A 21,651-nucleotide genomic window follows, 5' to 3' on the forward strand; every position below is an offset into this window, starting at 1 on the left:
GTTTCCAGAGCTAGTTTGAAGTTTAGAATATACACCGATCAGCCACAATATTGAAACCGCCTGACTTTCATTGTGAAAGTCGCCCTTGTGACACCAAAACAGTCCTGACACACTGGATCTCTTGTGTCCTGTGGGTTGCTGTGTGGAGCCTCTGTGGATTAGCACTAGTTGGAGTTTGTAGTTCGCTATGTTGAGCTCTTGATCGTGTTCTTCTAGCATCCTGGGCAGTATTTTTCAGTGTAGCAGAATGTATTGACCTGCTGTGGGAGGCCTGCTGCTGAAATCAGGGAGTGCCGTTGCCATGGAGAACAGCAATGCTTAGGTGGGCGGTACGTGTCAAAGGCCTCCCAGCAGAACGTTGCACTTCAACGAGGTGATCGATCACTTCTCCTGTTAGCGGTTTTAATGTTGTGGCAGTGTGTCGTGTGTGACTTCATGTCTTTGTATGGCTGAGATACAAAGTAAATACGTTTGATGTCCCTTTTACATAAGATGGAATGAAACAAAGAGTCGCTTTAATCAGAATCTCTAAACACATGACAGAAATCCACTGAGCCAGAGAAGACGACTGAGAAAATGTGAATGAGAGAGAAGACGTCATCTGTTCAGTAACATCTATTACATGGTATGTTTAATCGAAGCTGACCCATGATGGCAGCCCAGCATGTGCTATTTCAGTTTCATGTGTAATTAATTACTCAGCAGTCAGTTAAACTGGCTTCCCCGTACGCATTTGTTTCTGCTTGTGTTCCCTAAATTACTCAAGTTTGTAATAAAAAGTCAGGATTTAATGCCAAGTGATTAATGCTGTTGATAAATGACTGCACGACAAATGGGATATTTAAAAGCAAACTGGCTGTGATTTCAACATCAGCCTCTCAAATGGTAAATATAAGATTAGGTAGGTCTGTTTTATGGCTGCTGTGCTGACATAAACCTCAAATAGGAGGTACATTTAGTCAAGTAAACTGGTTATCAAGAGCTTTTTTCAAGAAACCCATTCAGCAGAACAGCATCTGTTGAGGAAATGTAGTACCTGGGCCACGTCAGTGCTTAAATCAGCTTCACACTGTTTTTATACATACGAAGACACATGTAATCCCTCAGGACAAAAAGTATTGGCTCCTGACTTTCCATCATCAGGTCCGATATGTTGGTTTGCGACGAAACAACTGGAAGACTAATGATATTCCCAAAAGTCACAGCTGTATTTGGTGTTGAGCGCGCTAAGAAGATAAACTAAAATTGTGACAGTAGTGAATATTAGGCCTAAACATGCTAAATATCAGCATATTACATTAAATTACATTTTTCATATAGTTTCTGGTGTTGCTATAGATTCTTGTTGTGTGCTTGTTCATCATGTTGACTGGGACAGGAAAAGCATTGCTGAGATAAGAATGTGGCCGGAAGATTCGAATTACCCAAAACTTGTGTAACTTGATAAAACTGTTGTTCATATTTGGGCAAATTTATAGAATTCAGAGTGTAATATCTCTCTCACACACACACGCACGCACGCACGCACGCACACACACACACACACACACACAAAGAATCTAGCTTCATATAAGACAATGTAAGGTTTGCATACTTGCAGTAAAATGTTCTATTTTGGTTGCAAAAAAAGGCAAAAGGCCTTCTTGGACAAATGTGATTATTGCCGACCTGCATGTTAATGTTGGTTTTGGTGTAATTTTGTGCGTCCTTTTGGTACTCTACAATTGCGACCACTGAAAATATGTTTCTATATTCTTGTTGTGGTGTAACTTAGTTAGTTTTTCTGCACATATTACAGGCAGATCTAAAAAGAAAATAAAGGGACCTATTCCCACCACTTAATTAAATGCACAGTTGCAAGATGCTTCAAGTGGAAAACATTATTTTAGTCGGTTGCATTGACATAATAATGTTTTTCAGTGTTCTGTGTTAGTTGATGTAAAGCTAAAATCAAATTGAGGTAACTTAATGTAATTGCTTGATACTTAATTTTTCTTACCTTGAGTTCAGGTTTTCAGGTATTATCCCTTTTCCTAACAGTTTCAGATGGTTAAGACTGGTAATTTCATTTGAGTCATAACTCAAAGACTGATGCAAACTGTTGTGTAATATTTCTGTTGAGCCCAAACATTATGTTTTAGTTTAGTTATTAGAGATCGACCGATATGGGTTTTTCAGGGCCAATACCGATGCCGATTATTGGCAATCAAGAAAGGCTGAGAATCGATATACATTAAATATAATGTTTTAACAGCATGTGATAGCAGAGAACCTGTCATTCATCACTGGGCTTCTTCATTAATAAGGGTGACTGTAACTGAATATGTAAAATAGAAATAGGAGTGATTAAATTAGAACATTCTCCTCTCTTATGTGGGATCAACTGAGATTATTGAGTTTGTCTCCTGCAGTTACATCTGCTGTCCTTCTCTACTTTCTTAATCCCTGTTCTGTCACTTTTATTGCTAACTAATGTCCATATCTTAAAGCATTATTAATGGTTGTTTTCCAGACTCTGTTTGAGGTTAAACTTTGACTGCCCTCTAACTTAGCCGTTAGCCGGTAGCGTAGCCTTAGCCACTGGGAGAGAAGCTGATTTCCTGGTTTGTGTTTCTTGTTCAGTTTTTGCTGCTTGAGAGATGTGTAAGACCACAGAGTGATGACAGACAGAAAGAGGAGGCTGCATCAGACCTGAAGTAGCACATTTAACTTATTGATAATCGCTCAATAAAAATAACAATACCGATCGTCGGGAAAATGCCAAATGTCGGCCACAATATTCAGTCTGTCCCTAGTAATTGTGTCTTCATAGGTGAGAGCAGCTTGCTTAATTGGACGAAGGTTAAAAGATAATTACTCGCGTCGTTTCCTTGACAACTGTCTGTGCTGTTTTTCTGTGCAGAAGTTTAAAACGAGGACAAAAAGAAGCAGCATTTCCACTGTGCTTCCCTGAAGTCCATTACTGTCACACAAGCTCAAACACAGACACACACTCACATACTGACCCTGTGGCTTCCAATATGTCTGTTTAAACAGTATCCTTGGCTTTGGCTGTGGGTTTTAAGTGTGTCTGTGGCCCACTGCCCAGTACTTCCAACTGAAACACACTGTGTCTGGGCACACATACAAACACACAAACAGAAAGCGGCCTCAGTTTCTTCCTGCGCCATCCTTCATTCATACTAACACACCCAGATGTACGAGCACGCCGCCTCCCTCTCCTTCCATATCAGGCGTTGTGTGGCTGCAGACAGAGCATCAGTAGCAGGGAGGAAGCCAGAAGAGAGCTTTACTCGTCTCTGAAACACATTTACATCAGATTCAGTCCCTCTGAAGGGCATCGGTGCCGAGCAGAGGAGGACAGCTGAAGAGAGCTTCAGGTCAATGTTTTAAAGAAAGCGTGTTCGGAGTGCGACGTTCTCTCAGCTGGACAAAGAGCAGACTTGGGTTAAATGTAGATATGGCTCATGGATGTTGTCACTGCCCTGCAAAAACACTACTGACCAAACTGTCAGAGGGCGAATGAGTCACACGTAGCCCCTCGTACGGTTATTTTGTGAGGCAGATTTTTTCATAATGCTTTGACAGAAAAAACAAGAATGATATAGCCACAATAAACTTCTCCGTCACACTCCACACACACGGATGTTTTCAGATGAAATTATTTGATACAATATGTTGAATGTGACATAAATGGGAAGAGCTGAGAAGTTGTGGAAAACAGTCACCTTAGTCATTGTCAAGCAGGACAAGAGTTCATTTATTTTTATTGTTCAGTAACTTAAATATATCAGTCATATAAAACCATACCTGATTAGCTGGACTTTTCTCTCCACAAAATGATCACTAACAAGTAAATAAAAATGATTCTAGTCAATGTCATTGCCATCATAATTAAAACTAAGATTGCACAAACTAGATTTGACTGATTTATAGCAGATATATTGGATTCATCAGAACAGAAATGTGTTTGTCTTCTTTTCCCACAGGATAAATTCTAATCACTTCAATTTCTGATATTCTAACGTTGGGTCAAAATTTTCTTTTGCTTCCAAAAATACCTGCAAATACTATGACATCTTCATCAGCTTCAGCTCTAAACCCTAAAACCCACCAGTGGTTTTGAATTGCATGTTTTCTTTCATTTTTTTTCAAAATTACACCATTTATCATAAAAAGAAACTATAACAATTGAAAGAATCATCAGATTTTCAACTTCCCGAGGATATATGATGTATCATGTGCAGTTTTGTCAGCATAAACGGTGTTAAACTTTTTTTTAAAAGCCAAGAATAATCCTACATTTGTGATATTTCATCCATAGGTCTAATTTAAGAAAATTCTCAAAAAGAAATAATTTGTTCTGACCAAATCTTGTAAATGTCTAAAAACTTGGCATTTTTCACTGCAACTGAGAAACCACAAATCACTTAGCTGGAAATTCAATGATATTTCAGATAAACCTCATGCTTAATGACCAGAGGGAGGACAAAAAGAGAGATGGAAAAAAATAATTACATTTAACCAATTAAATAATGAAGAATGGTTTAGTAACTGTATATAGTAGAGCAAATTGTCAGCAAGTTGTAGGAGAAAAAAAATATGTCATATAATATATCTATAGAATATGGAGTCCCTTTTTCCCAGAATTGATAACACCAGCAAATGTTGTACATATTGATTTATTTTAAAAGTTTTGCAACAATAGTAATAGAAATGATCTCTGCTTGTTGTCATGTTTGTGCTGTTTCCATTGAGGTGCAGGACTTTATATTGCGGTGAAAAATGAGCCCACAGTGTATAAAAATGCAACAGGAGCAAGAAAGTAGGTTGTCCTCTTAAAATTATTTCTACCAAACATAAAGTCAAAGGAAATTTATTGATTCTTAGTTTCAGAAATACGATCATGTTGTGAAATTCACCTTGCTGTGGAATAAATCAAACTGCTTACGAAATCTGAGAACCTTTCCCTCTTTTATGACTGTAGTTTGCTCCTCAGAGTTATGTGCGCACTTTCAATATGCCATTTTCTTTATACAGCACAAATACCCATATAAGAAAACATATTAAAGCCTCTTGCTGCTGAGGTTTCCTCTCAGTTTATGCAGTTGTTGAGTGAATGCAGAGTCAATCTGCCTCCAGGTCTTGTGGTTTTAAGTGTAGACCAGCCGATTATTAAGCAGGATATGAGTGTGGTCAGTGGAGGAAGGAGGAGATGAGGTGGGCTGGACAGTGTACAGTTCTCAGTAAATGCTAAAGGTCAGAAAAGGTAATGTTTGTGATGTATGCATGCAGCTCTTGAAGTGGAGTAGATAGGTTTGCTCTAATTGCAGGCGCCTCTATATTATGACACACAGACTCGGATGAATGTGTGTTTAGTGGATATAGGTTCAACTCTGTTAAGATAAATAGTTAGTGGGCGCACTGATGTACTCTGCAGAGGGATGATTGGCTATAGATCGTGGACAATAAGAGAGAAATGAAAGGTCCTGCAGTAAGTGTGGGAGTGCTCTGATTGGCTATTGAATGCTGGGACAGAAGTAAGAAAGGAGCAGATGTGGGGGATGTTGGAGGGAGGATGATGATGATGATGATGATGGTGGTGGCAATTATTGTCTATTCTGTGTCCAGGTGGGGATTTAGAGCAGGTAAACAGACAGAGAGGCTGTTACTAGACTGGAAAACACAAACACACATCAGAGCAAAGCTACAGCAAAAAGTAGATGTTTAAAAGCATCAAGAGCAATGACACAAAAAACACGTATGGAATGGAAACTAGCCAACTAGCTAACAAAAACTACCCAAAGCATATAAAAAGTGAGCGTATAGTGTTGATGTGAGTGTAACAGAATTAAAATACCCAAAATGAATAATGCAAACACATTTCCTGACAGATACACAGTCTGTTTGTGTGAGTAGGTGTGTGTGACTGTGAATGTGTGTATCCAGCAGAGTTCAGAGGATTTAAAGGTCAGTGTGTCGGAACTGGAGGCTTCACACTCTGGCCACCTGTCTCCTCCATATTTTGTAAAAACGACATTACCCTCCCTGTGTGTCCAAATCATAGAAGTCTGATCTGTTCTTGTGCACATGCTGTTTGTGTCACCAAGAGGATTTCTGCTTTGAATTTGCCTCAGCACACCAAAACACTTTCAGTACCTAATTCTGCATTAATCAGTTATTGTTGTAATCGAGAACACTTCTAACATAATATAATCTATCGTTCAAAAGTTTGGGGTCACCCAGACAATTTCATGTTTTCCATGAAAACTCACACTTTTATCCATGTGCTAACATAACTACACAAGGGTTTTCTAATCATCAATTAGCCTTTCAACACCATTAGCTAACACAATGTAGCATTAGAACACAGGAGTGATGGTTGCTAGAAATGTTCCTCTGTACCTCTATATAGATATTCTTTTAAAAATCAGCCATTTCCAGCTAGAATAGTCATTTACCACATTAATAATGGCTAGACTGTATTTCTGATTAATTTTATGTTATCTTCATTGAAAAAAAAATGTATTTCTTTCAAAAATAAGGACATTTTTGAGTGACCCCAAACTTCTGAATGGCATTGTATACTTATGAGGTTGACTATAAGTTCTATGTCAGCAAATATTTGTTTGGGGAAGCAGCTTTAGCATTAACTTTAGCATAAATTAAAGTCTAAAATGAACAGTTTCTAGCTCTGTTTTGGTCTCCACCACTTTCACTATGTTCACAAGCCGATTGCTAGCTTTGGTAGATGAGAGGTGTGAATCTGAATCTAGCCATAAACGTGCAACAGAAGTTCAAGAATGACCTGGAAAACACTGAAAATCAGCAGCACAGCAACGTTTAGTGATTTGGTTTTCCGCAAGGGGAACTTTCAGTATGACTTCATCTAGTAAATCCTTTGCTGGCTCATTTAATTAGTTAACTTTTGCTTTTGAGCAGCTAACATTCTTTTCTGGTTCTCCTGTTTCACATGACTGCTTCTGGTTTTTCCATTAGTGGTCAACAAAGTGATAGAAGAGCGACTTGTAAGACTAAATACGGCAGAAATTGAACTTGGTCTCACAACAACAATAGGCAGATAAAGTGACTGAGTGACACTTTTTTAGCTACCAGTCAGGCAATGAGCAATTTAAATGAAAAGCATGGCATGGAATTAAAACGCTGCTGCAAATGACCACAAGTTTCATAAAACTTTAACTGTACATAACATATAACATGCATATGATTGAGTGTCTGTGTGTGCATGAATTACTGGAGCCCTTTAGTTCACAAAGAAACTTGTATGTATGTATGTATGTATATATATATATATATATATATATATATATATATATATATATATATATATATATATATATATATATATATATATATATATATGTATATATATATATATAAATAAACCATACACAAGAATAACTCAATCTATGGTACAAATGTAGCGACATTCATCACTCACGTTGGTGACAGTCAAAAAAAAAAGTTGGACACGGCAGAGGACAGTGCAGCTGAGGTCGCTGCTATAAAGGTGAAACGGGGAGAAGGAGAGGACTTATTAAAGGGCAGAACAGACTGAAATAGAGGAGAAAATTAGTGGAGTAGGAGGTGAAGAGAAGAGACTGACCAAAACACAGTGAGACAGGCAAGGAAGGGAAGGATGGCGTGAGAAGCTAAAGGCAACGGGACTCAGGAAATGCAGAAATACAATGATGGAAGGGAAACATGACACCAGTGGAGGACGAAAAGAGTATAAACAAAACTAAGGTGGCCCTGAGCTGGCATGGAAGGAGAGATGAAGGACAGAAAAATGCTAATGAGAGGCGAGTGCAGACGGAGGTCAGGTGGAAAGAGACAGAGATGATGATAGAGGGATTAATGGCTGACAGAGAGACTGACTGGATGAGGTCATGGGGTGGAGAGATGGTGCACCGAGATCCACAGAGTGATGGATGGGAATGAACAAACTGCCAGCAGTAATGAACTAAAGGACAAAAAGGAAAAACAGAAAATAACAGCTCTAGGTGAAGGCTTATTGACTGGCGACTTGGTTCAAATTATGATGATCTGCTGTCACTTACAGCCATAATACTGAGGTTGCTTTCACACCTGTAGCTCTGAGCTACAGAGGTTATCACAAATGGTGGTAAACAGCATGAAATAAGACTCAACGGAGGCGTAATATTACAGTGTGGGTCATAACTGTGTATGGAGATGCTGTTTGGTGGCATTTTATTGAATATGGATGCAGTGTTGGGTCTTTTTGGGTCATTTGTTTGTTGGAAAATGTTGATACGTCTTCCTTTAAAACAATGTACTGTGATTTATTTACTCTTTATCACACCTGAACCTCATAGTGAAAATGTGTAGGGTGTTGTAGACGTACTTTATCATTGCTCTGTGACGTTTATTAACCGCATCCTGACTCATTTTGTCTTTAACTGCAAAGGAAAACAGCATCTGAAGTACGTAAAAACAACACTGTGGAAATATTGTTTTTCCTGCTCTATCAATCAGACAATATCAAGCAGATAAAGTTAGCATGTCTGTGTGCATTTTGCTTTTCTTTGCAGACAGTTGTAACATCAGAAAGTGGCAAAAAAAAATAAAAAAGATTGGTGGAGTTTAACACGTCTTAACAAATGTGTGTGTGTTTTACCAACTTGGAGCTGGATCCAGAATGGAACAAGATTTCATAACCTATCCCAAACTGACTGGTTAATACAACTACCTCGTTTCATTTGATTTTTTTATTAAAAAACTGCTAAAATGCACAGTGAAAGACAAGCTTGAGATGTTTTCGTCTCTTATACAGTAGGGCTGCTGATATACTGTAGCTGAGAAATTTATGATAAAATCTTAAATTTCATTTGATAGTGATAATTATTGCTACTTTTAAATTACCTGTTTTCATAAATATCAGGAGACAAAAATGTTAATTTGAATTTAACCACTTTAGCTTATTTATTAAGAAGCACGGGTAACAATTTTAGTGTTAAAATAACAATGAAAAACACAATAAATACATTTACTTGCCTAAATAACAATAAGTAAGGAGAAAGGAATCATCTCGCACTGATAGACAATAAATAAAAAGTAAAACTTAGAGTCGCGAGGAGGGTGATCAAATTGCTAAAGGACACAGTGGAGCACAAGTTTAGCACACATCTTTTAAAACTCCTTTTACAGTTTAAATGAACAATGACAATCCACACGCTCACATTGTTATCAATAAATGATTTAGGCTGTGCATTACAACACATATTCACTGGAAAACCGCTTCTTAGCTGTTGAAATCAGCAAATGGATAAGTGTAATGATGCAGCTTTGGAATATGCACTATAATATTATAGGTATGTGCTCGGACTGTGGGGTTTTTTTTGGTCGAACTTTCAAACCACAGATGAAACCTGAGTCCATCTGGAAGTGGACCAAGACCCTCCTTTTCATGCAGTATTAGATCTCGTCCACACAAATAGTGGCATTTTTCTAGACTGATGCCTGTTTTTAAAATAGAAAATCTATCCATACAACCATCATTTTACTAAAAATATCTCCATATACGTATGGTACACTAACTACAAACACTGTAGTAATCATGCTGGTAAAGTGGTACAGAAGTGCCAAAAATAAGTTGTAAACCTGTATTTGCTAGTGCTAACCAAATGTAAAGAAACTGGTTTAAGCTGTATCTACCATTGTTGTTCTTGTTTTAGGTTCATACTCATTACACAAAGCAACAATGGCCATGAAATGTGACATCGCTGCTTCCCAAACTCTTGATTTTCATGGACACACAGATGCACCTAAACTACACTTTTTAAAAACCTGCACTTTAGAGCTGCTCGGAAGAAGTCTTGAGTGTTTTAAATCGACGTTTGCACGTGGATAAAAGACCCAAACATAAAAGAGAATGTCTGTTTTGCGCCAAAATATCCACATTAGTGTGAACAGAGCCTGATTTCAGATGTTTTATGGCACCTCACTGTGACAGACAGCTGTCACAAGAGCCGCACTAAAAGATGAAACTGTATTTCAACCTAAACAGATTGGTGTGAAAGCATTCTGAGTGTGATAATGGCATATGTATCGTCGATATAAATCTCTATATCAGAGCATATAGGAGCGTAAGAATTCTAGTTTTTACAGAAATGGTGAGTGACAGCAAATGATGCGCCTCAGTGGTCAAGATAGATGAGAAGATGGAGAAAGACCGAAACAGAAAAGCACAGAATAGGGAGAATTCAGTTGGTGCAAATTTGTAGAAAGTCTATTAAAAGATGAATAAAAGGAAAGAAAGGGGGATTGTTTCATCAAAGCTCGTAGAAAATCTGTTCCATTTGGAAACCACTCCCTGTCTGCTGGAGAAGCCTTTGTTTGACACCATTGACTTTTTTAACCATCTAGATGACGGCGGTTTAGCTTGGCTCCTCTGTGAAATCAGAAATGGGCCAGTTTTGATGCTGCACTGGTCGCACCGGGTGACTCCCAGGTGTAAGAGTGTCAGACTAGGTGAGTTTTAATCAGGCTGCTGAAGGAGCATGGGCACACTCTGCCAAATCACTAAACTCAGGTGATTATTCTGTTATTGTACTCCTGATTGCTTTTGCATGCTGTTAATTTCTCGAGCATGTGGAAACTCAAATAGATCATGCCTTCAGTTATTGTAATTTCAGCCTGAGTGCTGTGCAATCTAATTATAATGTCTGGCTAAAATTACAGCATGGGGTTAACAACAGTCATCCTGACAGACACTGTACGGTTTCAATGGTTGAAAAACAAATATATTGGATTCTTCATGATGTAAAACTTTGTGATATATTGTTCCAGCAATAGAGTTAGAATGGTATAATGTTGCATAGATTATCTGTCTCCACAGCTATTAGTTGCATTGATATTTAACTGTGTTGTGCATTTGATTTTGCCCACTCAGCGATATGTGGAGCCAGAGTGATTCACATTTATAGAAACAGGGTGAAACTGTATATGCTAGTGACGTACTGTTGCGTTGTTTGTATGTTTAGTTCCCTGCATGTGAAGCATGCTGACTCAGAGGTGACTGAGCCACAGTGAGTTTAATTCATTGCTTCCTGCTACTGACCAAAGCTTAAGATGTTTTTTGTCTCATGTTGTAGAGCTGAGTGATACAGCTGATAAATATGTCAAGATTAAATGTTAAATTTCAGGTGAGAATTTTGAATGAAATGTATGTATAAAGATCAACCAAAAATAAGTGTTACTCGAATGTTTGAACTTTAGCCAATTCAAAAAAGGTGCACAGATAATGATTTTAATATTAAGACATCAGTGAAAGACACTGAAATAAATACATTTACTCACATAAATAAAAAATAAACAAGGATGAAGGAATCATGATACCCTGATATGCTTTAAATAAAAATGCAAATAAAACTCGCGATCAGGTCAGGTTTTACACACAATTTATTGAGAAACGAGCTCAGCACATCTTTTCAACTGTTTCTACATTCTGATTGATCAATAATAACTCACACATTCACATGGTTATGCATAAATGATTCAGGCTACAGATTAATGGAAAATTGCTTTTTTTTTTAACCTTTTACAGTCAGCAGATGAATAGGTATAGATGTGCATTATTTTTGAATATGCACTAAAATCACATACATATGTGCTATAGCTGTGGTTTTTTGATCAAACTTTTAAACTGCAAATGAAACCTGAATCCATTTGGAAGCGGACAAAGACCCTCCTTTTCAAGAAGTCTCAGGTCTTGTCCACATCAATAGTGATATTTTTCCAGATTGATATCTTCCTGCTCTGTTGTAAGAAAAACATCAAATCTGTGCACACTACCAGCCTTTTAGCTTTGATATGATATGGGCTGTTTAATTTCGGTCGATATTGATATTTGTTGGTCATTTTGAGATTTTTTATTTTTTTTAAATCAGGATCAGGAGACAAGAGGTTTAATTTGAATTTCGCTACTGAAAAAAACTGCTTTTCTTTCAATAATAAGGACATTTCTAAGTGACCCCAAACTTTTGAATGGTAGTGTATATATTAGGATAAAGATAAAAGAATCCTCTTACTGTGCTACACATAAAACCTGGAAGGGCAAAGAAGATGGCCAGGTGGAAGCCACATCTTGCTGAGGTTAACGCTTAGAGTTACCTGGAGTCTGTCAGCTGTCGGATCGAACATCCCGGAGTGTGTCGCTTAGGTGGAGGCGGTGGAAAGACAGGGCTGTGAGTGTTTTTGAACTCTGAAGGCAGTCTTGCAAGGAAACTACTGTCTCTGCTGCATGTAGAATCCACCACAGGAGGTGTGTAGGTGCGTACGAAGGCAGCGGCAGACTAGCTCTCCTCGGGAAACCTGCACATCAGCCACATTAGGAGCAATATAGTTTAAAGGCCCTTCATTATTAAGGAATATACAAGGATGATAGGAGCCAGAGGGGAAGCACACTTGGGGTTATCGTTGCAACCAAACTTAACCCCTTGATGCCTGTTGTCGCGAATTCGCATCGTACCACTTTCATTCAGACTGCAGCCACGATAACGTATCCATTCCACCAATGCCAGTTTGTGCATATTCAATACGTACCTCGGAACATTTTGCAAGCACTGGTGTCTCGTAGGACTGGGCATCTAGTGGGATCTAATTATTGTATATCTGTTATTATTATGATATATCTGTTCTATGTGTAGTAGACAAATTAACAATCTCCACTTATTTTAGCACCAGCTGGAAAGCAAATTGAATTGAAATTTAAATTCAGGCTTTAAAAGGTTAACATTTTTGTTGTGTGCTTTGGTGGAGGTTTGCATCTCATGCATTTCAGTAAAACCGGCGAACAGTCTAGCCAAAAAAAAAAAAACATTCTTATTGATATTGTTAGCAAAAACAGGTTCTTGTGGAAAAATGACTAAATGTATTCTGTTTAGAGAAAGCAAAGAAAGAATTTCCAGCTTTAGATTCCACTGATTTATAGTGCACTTCAGGATCAAGTGTTTGGATATGTTTTTGAAATTTATACCTCATAATATGTTCAGGAAAGAGGGCCTTGCAGTTGCTATTGTTTGGCCATTATGTCATGCAGTTTTTGCAGTTTTAGCAGCAGGCTACACTATCTCTGAAACTGTGTTATGTTTGCCATTTTTCTCCTCAACAGGGCATTATTTGGAACCACAAGGGCATTGCTGTCATCAATACAAGCATGTATATGGTTTTTCTTAGAGGTAGCTCATTTACCAGGAAACGACAAAGTGTTCTGTTACACTGAGGTGGCTTCACGTGCTGATAAAACGGTACAAAGGTTGGGGCCTCTGTGTCCTGGCACTATTAACATGAACAAGAGTGATCATGGTGCGTGTAAATGCTGGGAAAAGAAATCAATGATTAAAAAAAAGAGCAAAGCAGAGAAAGGAGGGGCAGTGAACAACTGCTGGAGATCTCTGCTGTTGGTTTACCAAAGCTAAGATTTTCCATAAACACAGAATGATGGGTCTAATTTACACTGAACAAAGGCACATAATCACTCAGAAATCGTCTTGGAACACACATATATGCAAATACAGAACAGGTTTGTGTAACCTTTGAAGGAAATGGCTTTGAAACAAAGAAAGTATTTATATTAAATGATGCTGGCAGATTCGATTCTACCAAAACAACCACAGTGAATAAATGTTACTTCACAATTGGCGCCACATGGTTAATACTTTGCTTATGTCAAGGATTAAATGTATTTAAACATCCTGGTGTGAACCAGAGCTGGATGCTTGGCACCCTATTGGCCTGACATTTGTAATCATATGGCACTAAACAGCTAAACAGTGGCTCCTCTTCGAATATATATTGGTTACCAAGAGTTGATTTATCTGCCCTCTTTTGTCTGTAAGGAGCCCAGTGCAGATCAGCAGGCTCTGCCCCTGAAGGAACCAGATCACAGCTGCATGACAACAACCTCCTTTTAGGCCTTCTGCAGCTAAAAACAAACACGCACCCCTCAAAAAAGAAAAAAACAAAAGCTTTTCCTCTGTCCAAGCCCAGCTGCTGTGAAATGTTCAAATAGGTTTCCTATTCCATCATTATATACTTTATCTGAGTTAGCATTTGCAGCTTTTAAACAGCCAGTTAAATCTGAATGTCAGTCATCTTCTTGAACGTTTGCTCACGTTGCAATTTGATGCACAATTTGACCTCCGGCCTCTTCAGAAACCGCAGCAGCTTCATGGTGTGTTTTTGTCTCGGGCTCCATAATGACACCCGGACCTTACATGATGCTTTTGTGAAGGCTTTTCACCTGGAGAATGAATGGAGCAAAGTGTGCCAGAAAACACTCATTCTATTCCATCTTCGACAGTCTTGTTCTTTTCTCCCGTCTTTCGCTGTAATCATCCTCTCTAACTCGCTTCTCTCGGCTTTTCATCCTCCACTTCTGCTAAAACTCCCCTCCAGGTTGCGCTTTCTTCCCTTTTTCTGCCATGTCTCATAATCCTACATTAAAATATATCACACATGCACAGTCATATTACATGCACTATTATCATTATTAGCATACTTGAACAAATCAGCTCTGTTGACTCATTGCCGCACTGGGATGCTCCTGTTTGTTGTTACGCTCTTAATTAATATGTTGATTAATGTTACAGGCGTATTCAGAGTCACTCAAAAGATGCTTGTTTTGTTTAACCTCTTCTTTCGTCTTCTTCCCTCTTGTGTTCCCTTCAGGCGGATGCTAAGATGGTGTGCGATGTGGTCAGTCGTATGGAGGACACGGAGCCTTACTCCGCCGAGCTGCTTTCCGCCATGATGCGTCTGTGGTCCGACTCAGGCATCCAGGAGTGTTTCAGCCGCGCCCGAGAGTACCAGCTCAACGATTCAGCGCAGTAGTACGTATTCGTGCTCATTTATGTGTTTCTGTGTTTGTGTAAAGACTGGACAATGAATTGTAACACCACGAAGCATGATTTGACTCTTGAACCAAAGCTTTTTCAGTTTTATTGATATAAACAGTAAATACTTTATAACAAATCTATCCCTATTAAGTATGCACTGATTATCATGTTATTAATACCTGACTGATTATTGTGGCCGATATTTGGCATTTTTTCCGATTATCGGAATTTTAATTTACCGATTGTTGATTATTGAAATTAAATGCACTCCTTCAGGTTTGATGCAACGTCCTCTCTTTGTCATCACTCTATGGTTTCAAAAAAGTCTCTCAAGCAGCAAAAACTGAACAACAAACACAAACCGCTGAAACAAACCAGCGATTAGCTTCTGTCACAGTGGCTAAGGCTATGCTAATGGCTAAGTTAGAAGGCAGCCACAGGTTAACCTGAAACTGAGTCTGGAACATAATAACTAATAATTGATGTTTTATGATATGGACTTTAGTGGGCAATAAAAGAGATAGAACAGTGAAAGATTAAGAAAATAAAGAAGAACACCAATTTGATCAATCTGAGGGGATCCAACATAAACAGTGAAGAGCAACTGGATTTAATCATTCCTATTTCTACTCTACATATTAAGTTATAGCACCCTTATTAATGAAGGAGCCTAACTATCAATGACAGGTTCTCTGCTATCACATGCTGCTAAAACATTACATTTAATGCATATCAGTTCCAAATATCAGTTATCGGCCTCCCTTGATTAGCAACAATTGGCATCAATATCAGCCCTAAAAAACAAAGATAACCTATCTGTCGAGCCCTCAAACCCTAAAGACAAAATTCCTAAATCAAGTCTGCATTATGACATATTGCAGTTTTAAGTGATGCAGTTGCAGTCATAGCTCACAGACTACAATCCCTCACAGTTGGATGAATGCAGAAGGAAAAGTTTCAGAACAGAAAGAAGTGAAAAATTATGAAAATATGAGCAGCTATTTATACAACCAAGTGAAGCCGGTGAAGAAGGGGTCACTTTGAGCCCTATCTGCCCCAGGGGCTCTGACCTCTGACCCCAGAGCAAAAGAAGAAATTTCCCCTTGTGGGATCAATGGAGTATATTAAATTAAAATTCAAAAGAGACATTAACCCGTGTCAGTCTGCAGGTCAACAGAATGCAGTTTTACAAACAGGGATTCATTACAAAATGTCTCTCTCTGTACTGAAACATTTGGGAGATGAACAGCAGAGAACTAGAACTGTAACTGTGTTATTTAAATCTGCCAATAATGTGACTTTAGCCCCAAAGTGCTTTAGTCTACCTACTAATTATATTACATATTATTGACACAGAATTCATAAGGAATGCTCTGGAGAAGCTGTGACTCCCCAACGGAGGAAATCATCTAACACCCACCAATATCAGGCAATAATCTGTCAAGTTTTTGGGAAAATCTAGATGATTTATGAGGAATTATTTATGAATTCTAACTGTAATTTACACTTTACAACAGTTGCTTCACATTTCCCTTCCTTTTGTTGGCGTGTGTAGCTGTGATTAGTGTATTCAGTATCATATCACTGATTCAGCACAACATATATACTGTATGCATGTCTGTGTCAGCCGAGGAGCTCTGATTTTTTAAGTCTGGATGAATGCATGACTCATTAGTAACTCGTAACCTACCCAACATTAAAAAAACATGCCCTCGTACACACAAATCCACGCGTTACTGTTTATTTATAATCTTTTAAATGCGATCATGCGCTAGCTATTACAACACGCAATCAATCACCATCACAAGTAGCGGCTCTAATGTATGCTGAGTGCCTGTATGTGGGTGGAGGAAGAAGGAGAAGGAGTCATTTCCCTCAAGTGCCATGTTTGTGCATGTAGCCCTGGTTTAATTGTGCATCGTACATCCAGCAGAGTTAGAGTGACATAAAGAAAAATGAAAGCAGAGTGGTAGAGAGAGTCATCAAGTCTGCGCTGCTCTGCACCTCTGCAGTGACCGTTTAACTCACATTACACATTACATCAAATTAGTATTGACGGTTGATATGAAAACGGAGCTTTTCAGATACTATTTTACTTTACGTCACCGAGTCTCTGGCTCATAATTTTTCCTTTAGAAAAAGTCATACGTTTGAAGGTTTTTCATTTCTCCCGCGTGTTGCTCTGACATCAGAGGCAGCGAGACGTGTCAGAAATGGTAAACACATGACAGGATTAATGACTGACTCCATAGCGCAAATTTTGTTTTGCCAATCGGGGAGATTAACTGATTTCTGACGGGCTGACGGGCGTTTTTCTAAAATCAGGGTTCATTCTAAATGGCTGCTGCAGTGCTTCTGCTTCGTGTTGCATTACGTCTGGTGCAAAGGTTGATGCGGCCACAAAATAAATGTGAAATTAGACAGATTTTAACTTCACACGCATTAGCTGTGTGATTTTAATAAAAATTAGGCGACAAACTAACCATAATGTGAAGTGAAGTGCACATGTAAAAACAGGCTAATGCAGACATAAGGCAACATAAAATACAATAAGTAGCGGATGGTGAAAGAGAATAAAGATCATAAGAAGATAGGAGACATATAATCGGATAAGTAAAGGAAAGCATAGGAATTAAAAATACAGTGTGCGAAAATAAAATGAGAGAAAATGCACTAAAAGGTGAAGGAAAGATGTAAAAAAGAAGATGAAGAAGCAGCACCTTGGCTTTTTGGTTCCAGACATCTTTGAAGGAGTGCAAACAGATTCCTCTGAACATTTACATGTGGTCAATTAACTCAAACAACATCCGCTTTGCGCGTGTGTGTCTGTTGTGTGTGTGTGTGTGTCCGTTGTGTGCTTGTGTTAAATGTCACATTAAAGATTGATGCACACTTCCTATTATGTTGTGGCCTGTGGAGCAGAACAGCGCGAGCAGCCAATGAGGTGATAGGACAGATATCACGTGATCAGACCACACTCGGGTTGACTTTGCGAGTGTGTGTATATACGTGTGTGTGTGCGTGTGTGTGTGTCTTAATTTAAAACAGTTTACAAGAAAGGAAATTATATATTTTTTGACTGTTTAAGGCTGGGGTTTTTGTTGCTGTAGGTGTCAGAGCCTAACTTTTTACCACAATCTAAGCAAAGATGGTCATGTAATTTTTGTTTCATCATTTTATGAATTGGTTTTTATCATATAGAAAGCAGAACAGTGCGTTGTGAGTGGAGCAAGCCCTGCCTGAAGCCACCTTTCTGCCTCTATCTCTGTGCAAATACCTTGCATGTCCTGACCTATTTACCACAATACACATACACTCTGTCTATGATTTACATCCATGGCCTTTTGTTACACATGCACACGTCAAAAACACTCACAAACTCGCATCACATGCACATACACACATAGGAAACTACATTAAACTGCAAAGCAAGGTTGTTAGATGGACGCTGGACATTCGCGTTGGTTGCCCTGATGTGTTGGTTTATTACACTGAAAGACAGATCAAGTGTACGGTTCCCACTAATTGCAGGCAGTCTGAGTCTATTTACTAGATAAGCTGTTTGAAATTAAGTTGCTTCTGCTTCTTTTATTGCTACTTCATCTATATAGATAGTAGATACTTGTGCTCTTGGAGATCTGCTGTTGCTGTTCCTGCTATTTTATACCATGCATTGCATGATGTGATCACTTGTGTTTGTGCGCTGTTGTGTGAATTTTCCTGGCTTTTCTGCTTCTTCTGATGTTTTTTTTTTTTTTATTCTCCTTTTCATGTTGTGCCCGGCTTTTATAATGTTGCATCTGTTGCTGCAGCCTCACAAGTGCCGATTGTAAGCATGTGTCAGGACATCACAGCTGAGGGGACGCCTAAGCATCCAAAAGCTGGTTACTTAGCAACAGCTATGAGTTGGGTCAGTCAAGTCGGCCTTTTTTCGAGCTGTTACAGAAGTACATGCCACATGGACATGTTTTATTCAAGTAGCACCACATTCACAGTCAAATTCAATGCTGGGAATGCTTTGGCATAATTGTAATATATTTATCGTGAGAAATGCGTCAATATTTGCTGGCAGATTTATGAGAAATGTCGTCCATATGCAGCAATATATTAAAGTGCTCTAATGTAAACATGAAGAGCTTTTTTTGACAGACTTGGCACGCTGCTGTATTTTAACTTGTGGCCCTTGTTTGATGGGGTTTATTTCTGGAGTGAACCGTGTGCCAGTGTAAATGACTAATGTAGGGTCATTACACTTGAGCTGATGTAGCAGATGATCAATAGGATTACGCAGAAACTTGGCACACGACTGCAGATCTGCACCTGTCACACTCTGTCTTGCACTTAAGATGGCTTATTTTGGGTCCGTTATTATATATTCCCTTGTTTACCCCCAAAGCACATAAAAAAGTACGAGTTTTCGCAATTTACTGCTCAGTGATGGCTCTTTTTACATGACAATACTGCAGGTTACTGATAAAAGAGGAGTTTGTAAGAGTTTACATGCACATTAGCACCCCAGTTTTGAGTAATATCTTAGTTTTGGTCATTTATATTGAACATGACAAAGGTTTCTGATCATCTGTTGTACAGTTTTGAGTTGATTTCTCATAGGAAGCCTAAGTACAGTAATGCGCATATCCAGGTTTCTGAAACGAGAATAAGCTCAGAATTTAATAGCTTCATATGCTAAAAACACACACAAATGCTCTCCTCCTCCTGGTCATAACAACCTCACGTACAACATTCTCTCCAGTTGTGTGTCTTTTGTGCACAACGCTCTTTCGGTGATAATCTATAATACTTTACATCACCGGGGAAATGAGACAATCATACTCTGGGGTCTGCTGTTAATCGACTTAGTGCACCATGAAGAGTAATATCAGTATGAGGCAGAAGATTAATGCAGCGGTGGTCCACAGACTGTACGCCTGCTACAACTCGGGCTGCACATGCACACAGAAGTCATTAGCCTGCCCAGGCATGCTTTAATGTCATTTACATTGCAGTATATATGTAGCACCTTCGGGGGACGGCAGCTCCGTATATGAAACAACGTTGGAATTTGTGTCGAGTGTGAGTTAACGTTGGAAATATTTCTATGAGGAGTGACTGTAGGGTGGAAACAGTGAACAGGAGGAACAGACTGCTTCTACTGAGAGAGCGTTCAAGCTCCTGTGGTGCTAAAGGTCGCGAAAGACAAATCCATAAGCTCCAACAAATATGCCAACTCAGACTGACCTTTCTTACTCCTCAGTCAAATGTCTAAGTGCAGCTTTCTAATATTTTTCATGTATCATGCTGTAATTTCCTTTACAGATTTAGACTCAAACAGAAAAGTGGAAATAACAAGCAATCCACTTTCAGCCACTTGTAACATGACTTCTCATTAAAATCACATTCTAATGTTAGGTAAAGCTAGTGATTATTAGCAACGTGTTTATTTGTCGTAATAAAATCTTGAAAACTGCCAATGATAGCTGAATTAAATGTTTTCTGACCACACTGAAACAGAAAGATAAATTGGCTGTAAATGGCTAAACTTCTCACTCTTGTTTGAATCGAAAAAAATGTTCAATACTGCCTTCACTTTATTAAAAATTCTTAAAAATGGCCTGACAGCTGATTAGATCATCTGCTACAATTTACACTGTGTCCAATATAGACCAGCAGACAGTTATTTTACTTTTTTTCTTATACTGACAATACAGCACTTTAATTTCCTTGTTCACTGTATATTTTTATTGTTACAATTCAAAACTTTATGGTGCATTTTTCAATTTAGTGAACTTTTCATTCAATAGTTTATTTTACATTTAACTTTTCATTTTGTATCTTAGTATATTTATCTATTATATTTTATATTTTTCTATTGGGGTGGTGGTCACATTATTCTTTCTGCTTGCTACTGCAACAACAGAATTTCCTCTTGGGGATCAATGAATTATTTCTATTCTATTCTATTCTATTCTTGTACCATATTACCTACTTTTAGACCTTTTCCTGTAGGTGACACATTCTACAGTAGAGCCTAAAGTGATTTTCAGACCTTAAAGGTTTGATTTTATTTCTCTTTTTAAGTCAATCAGTGTTGTTTCTTTGCAAGATAGTTATATTAGAATATATATTTTACCGTAAAGTCATTCCATGAGTGGATTTTCAACATACGTCTCAGTTGATTAAACCGTGTCATAATTTACACTGTGTTCATTATAGACCAGCATACAGTTTTTTAATTTTTTTTTCTTTATACTGAGAATTGAGCTCTTTAATTTCCTCTTTCACTGTATATTTTTTATTGTTAGCAGTTGACGCTTCATGGTGCATTTTTCAATTACGTACATTTTTTATTCAAAATATATTTTACGCTTAATTTTGCATTTTGTATCTTAGTATATATTTCTATTATATTTTAGATTTTTCTATTGTGGTGGTGGTGGTCACTTTGCTCTTTCTGCTTGCTGCTGCAGAATTTCCCCTTGGAGATCAATGAAATATTTATATTCTATTCTATTCTATTCTATTCTATTCTTGTACCATATTACCTACTTTTACACCTTATCCTGCAGGTGGCATGTTGTACAGTAGAGCCTAAAGTGATTTTCAGACCTTAAAGGTTTGATTTATGTTCCTGTTTAAGTCCGTCAGTGTTGTTTCTTTGCAGGGCTGTTGTACTGGAATGTATATTTTATTGCAAAGTCATTCCAGGAGTGGATTTTCAGCATACATCTCATGAGCCACACTGTATAATTGATCTGCTTTGGAAGGCATTCGT

General features: G+C 38.2%; 1 protein-coding gene across 2 annotated transcripts in view; it reads left to right on the forward strand.

The window, feature by feature from the left end:
• The window catches only part of gnao1a (guanine nucleotide binding protein (G protein), alpha activating activity polypeptide O, a), a 123,224-nt gene that overhangs the window by 65,920 nt on the left and 35,653 nt on the right, over positions 1 to 21,651 (forward strand). For both annotated transcript variants that reach the window (XM_023287417.3, XM_035955889.2), the window contains exon 4: positions 14,713 to 14,873. In XM_023287417.3, coding sequence (XP_023143185.1) covers positions 14,713 to 14,873 — 161 coding nt within the window. The remainder of the gene's footprint in view (positions 1 to 14,712; positions 14,874 to 21,651) is intronic.

Source organism: Amphiprion ocellaris, chromosome 3 (assembly GCF_022539595.1).
Source record: "Amphiprion ocellaris isolate individual 3 ecotype Okinawa chromosome 3, ASM2253959v1, whole genome shotgun sequence".
NCBI lineage: Eukaryota > Metazoa > Chordata > Actinopteri > Pomacentridae > Amphiprion > Amphiprion ocellaris.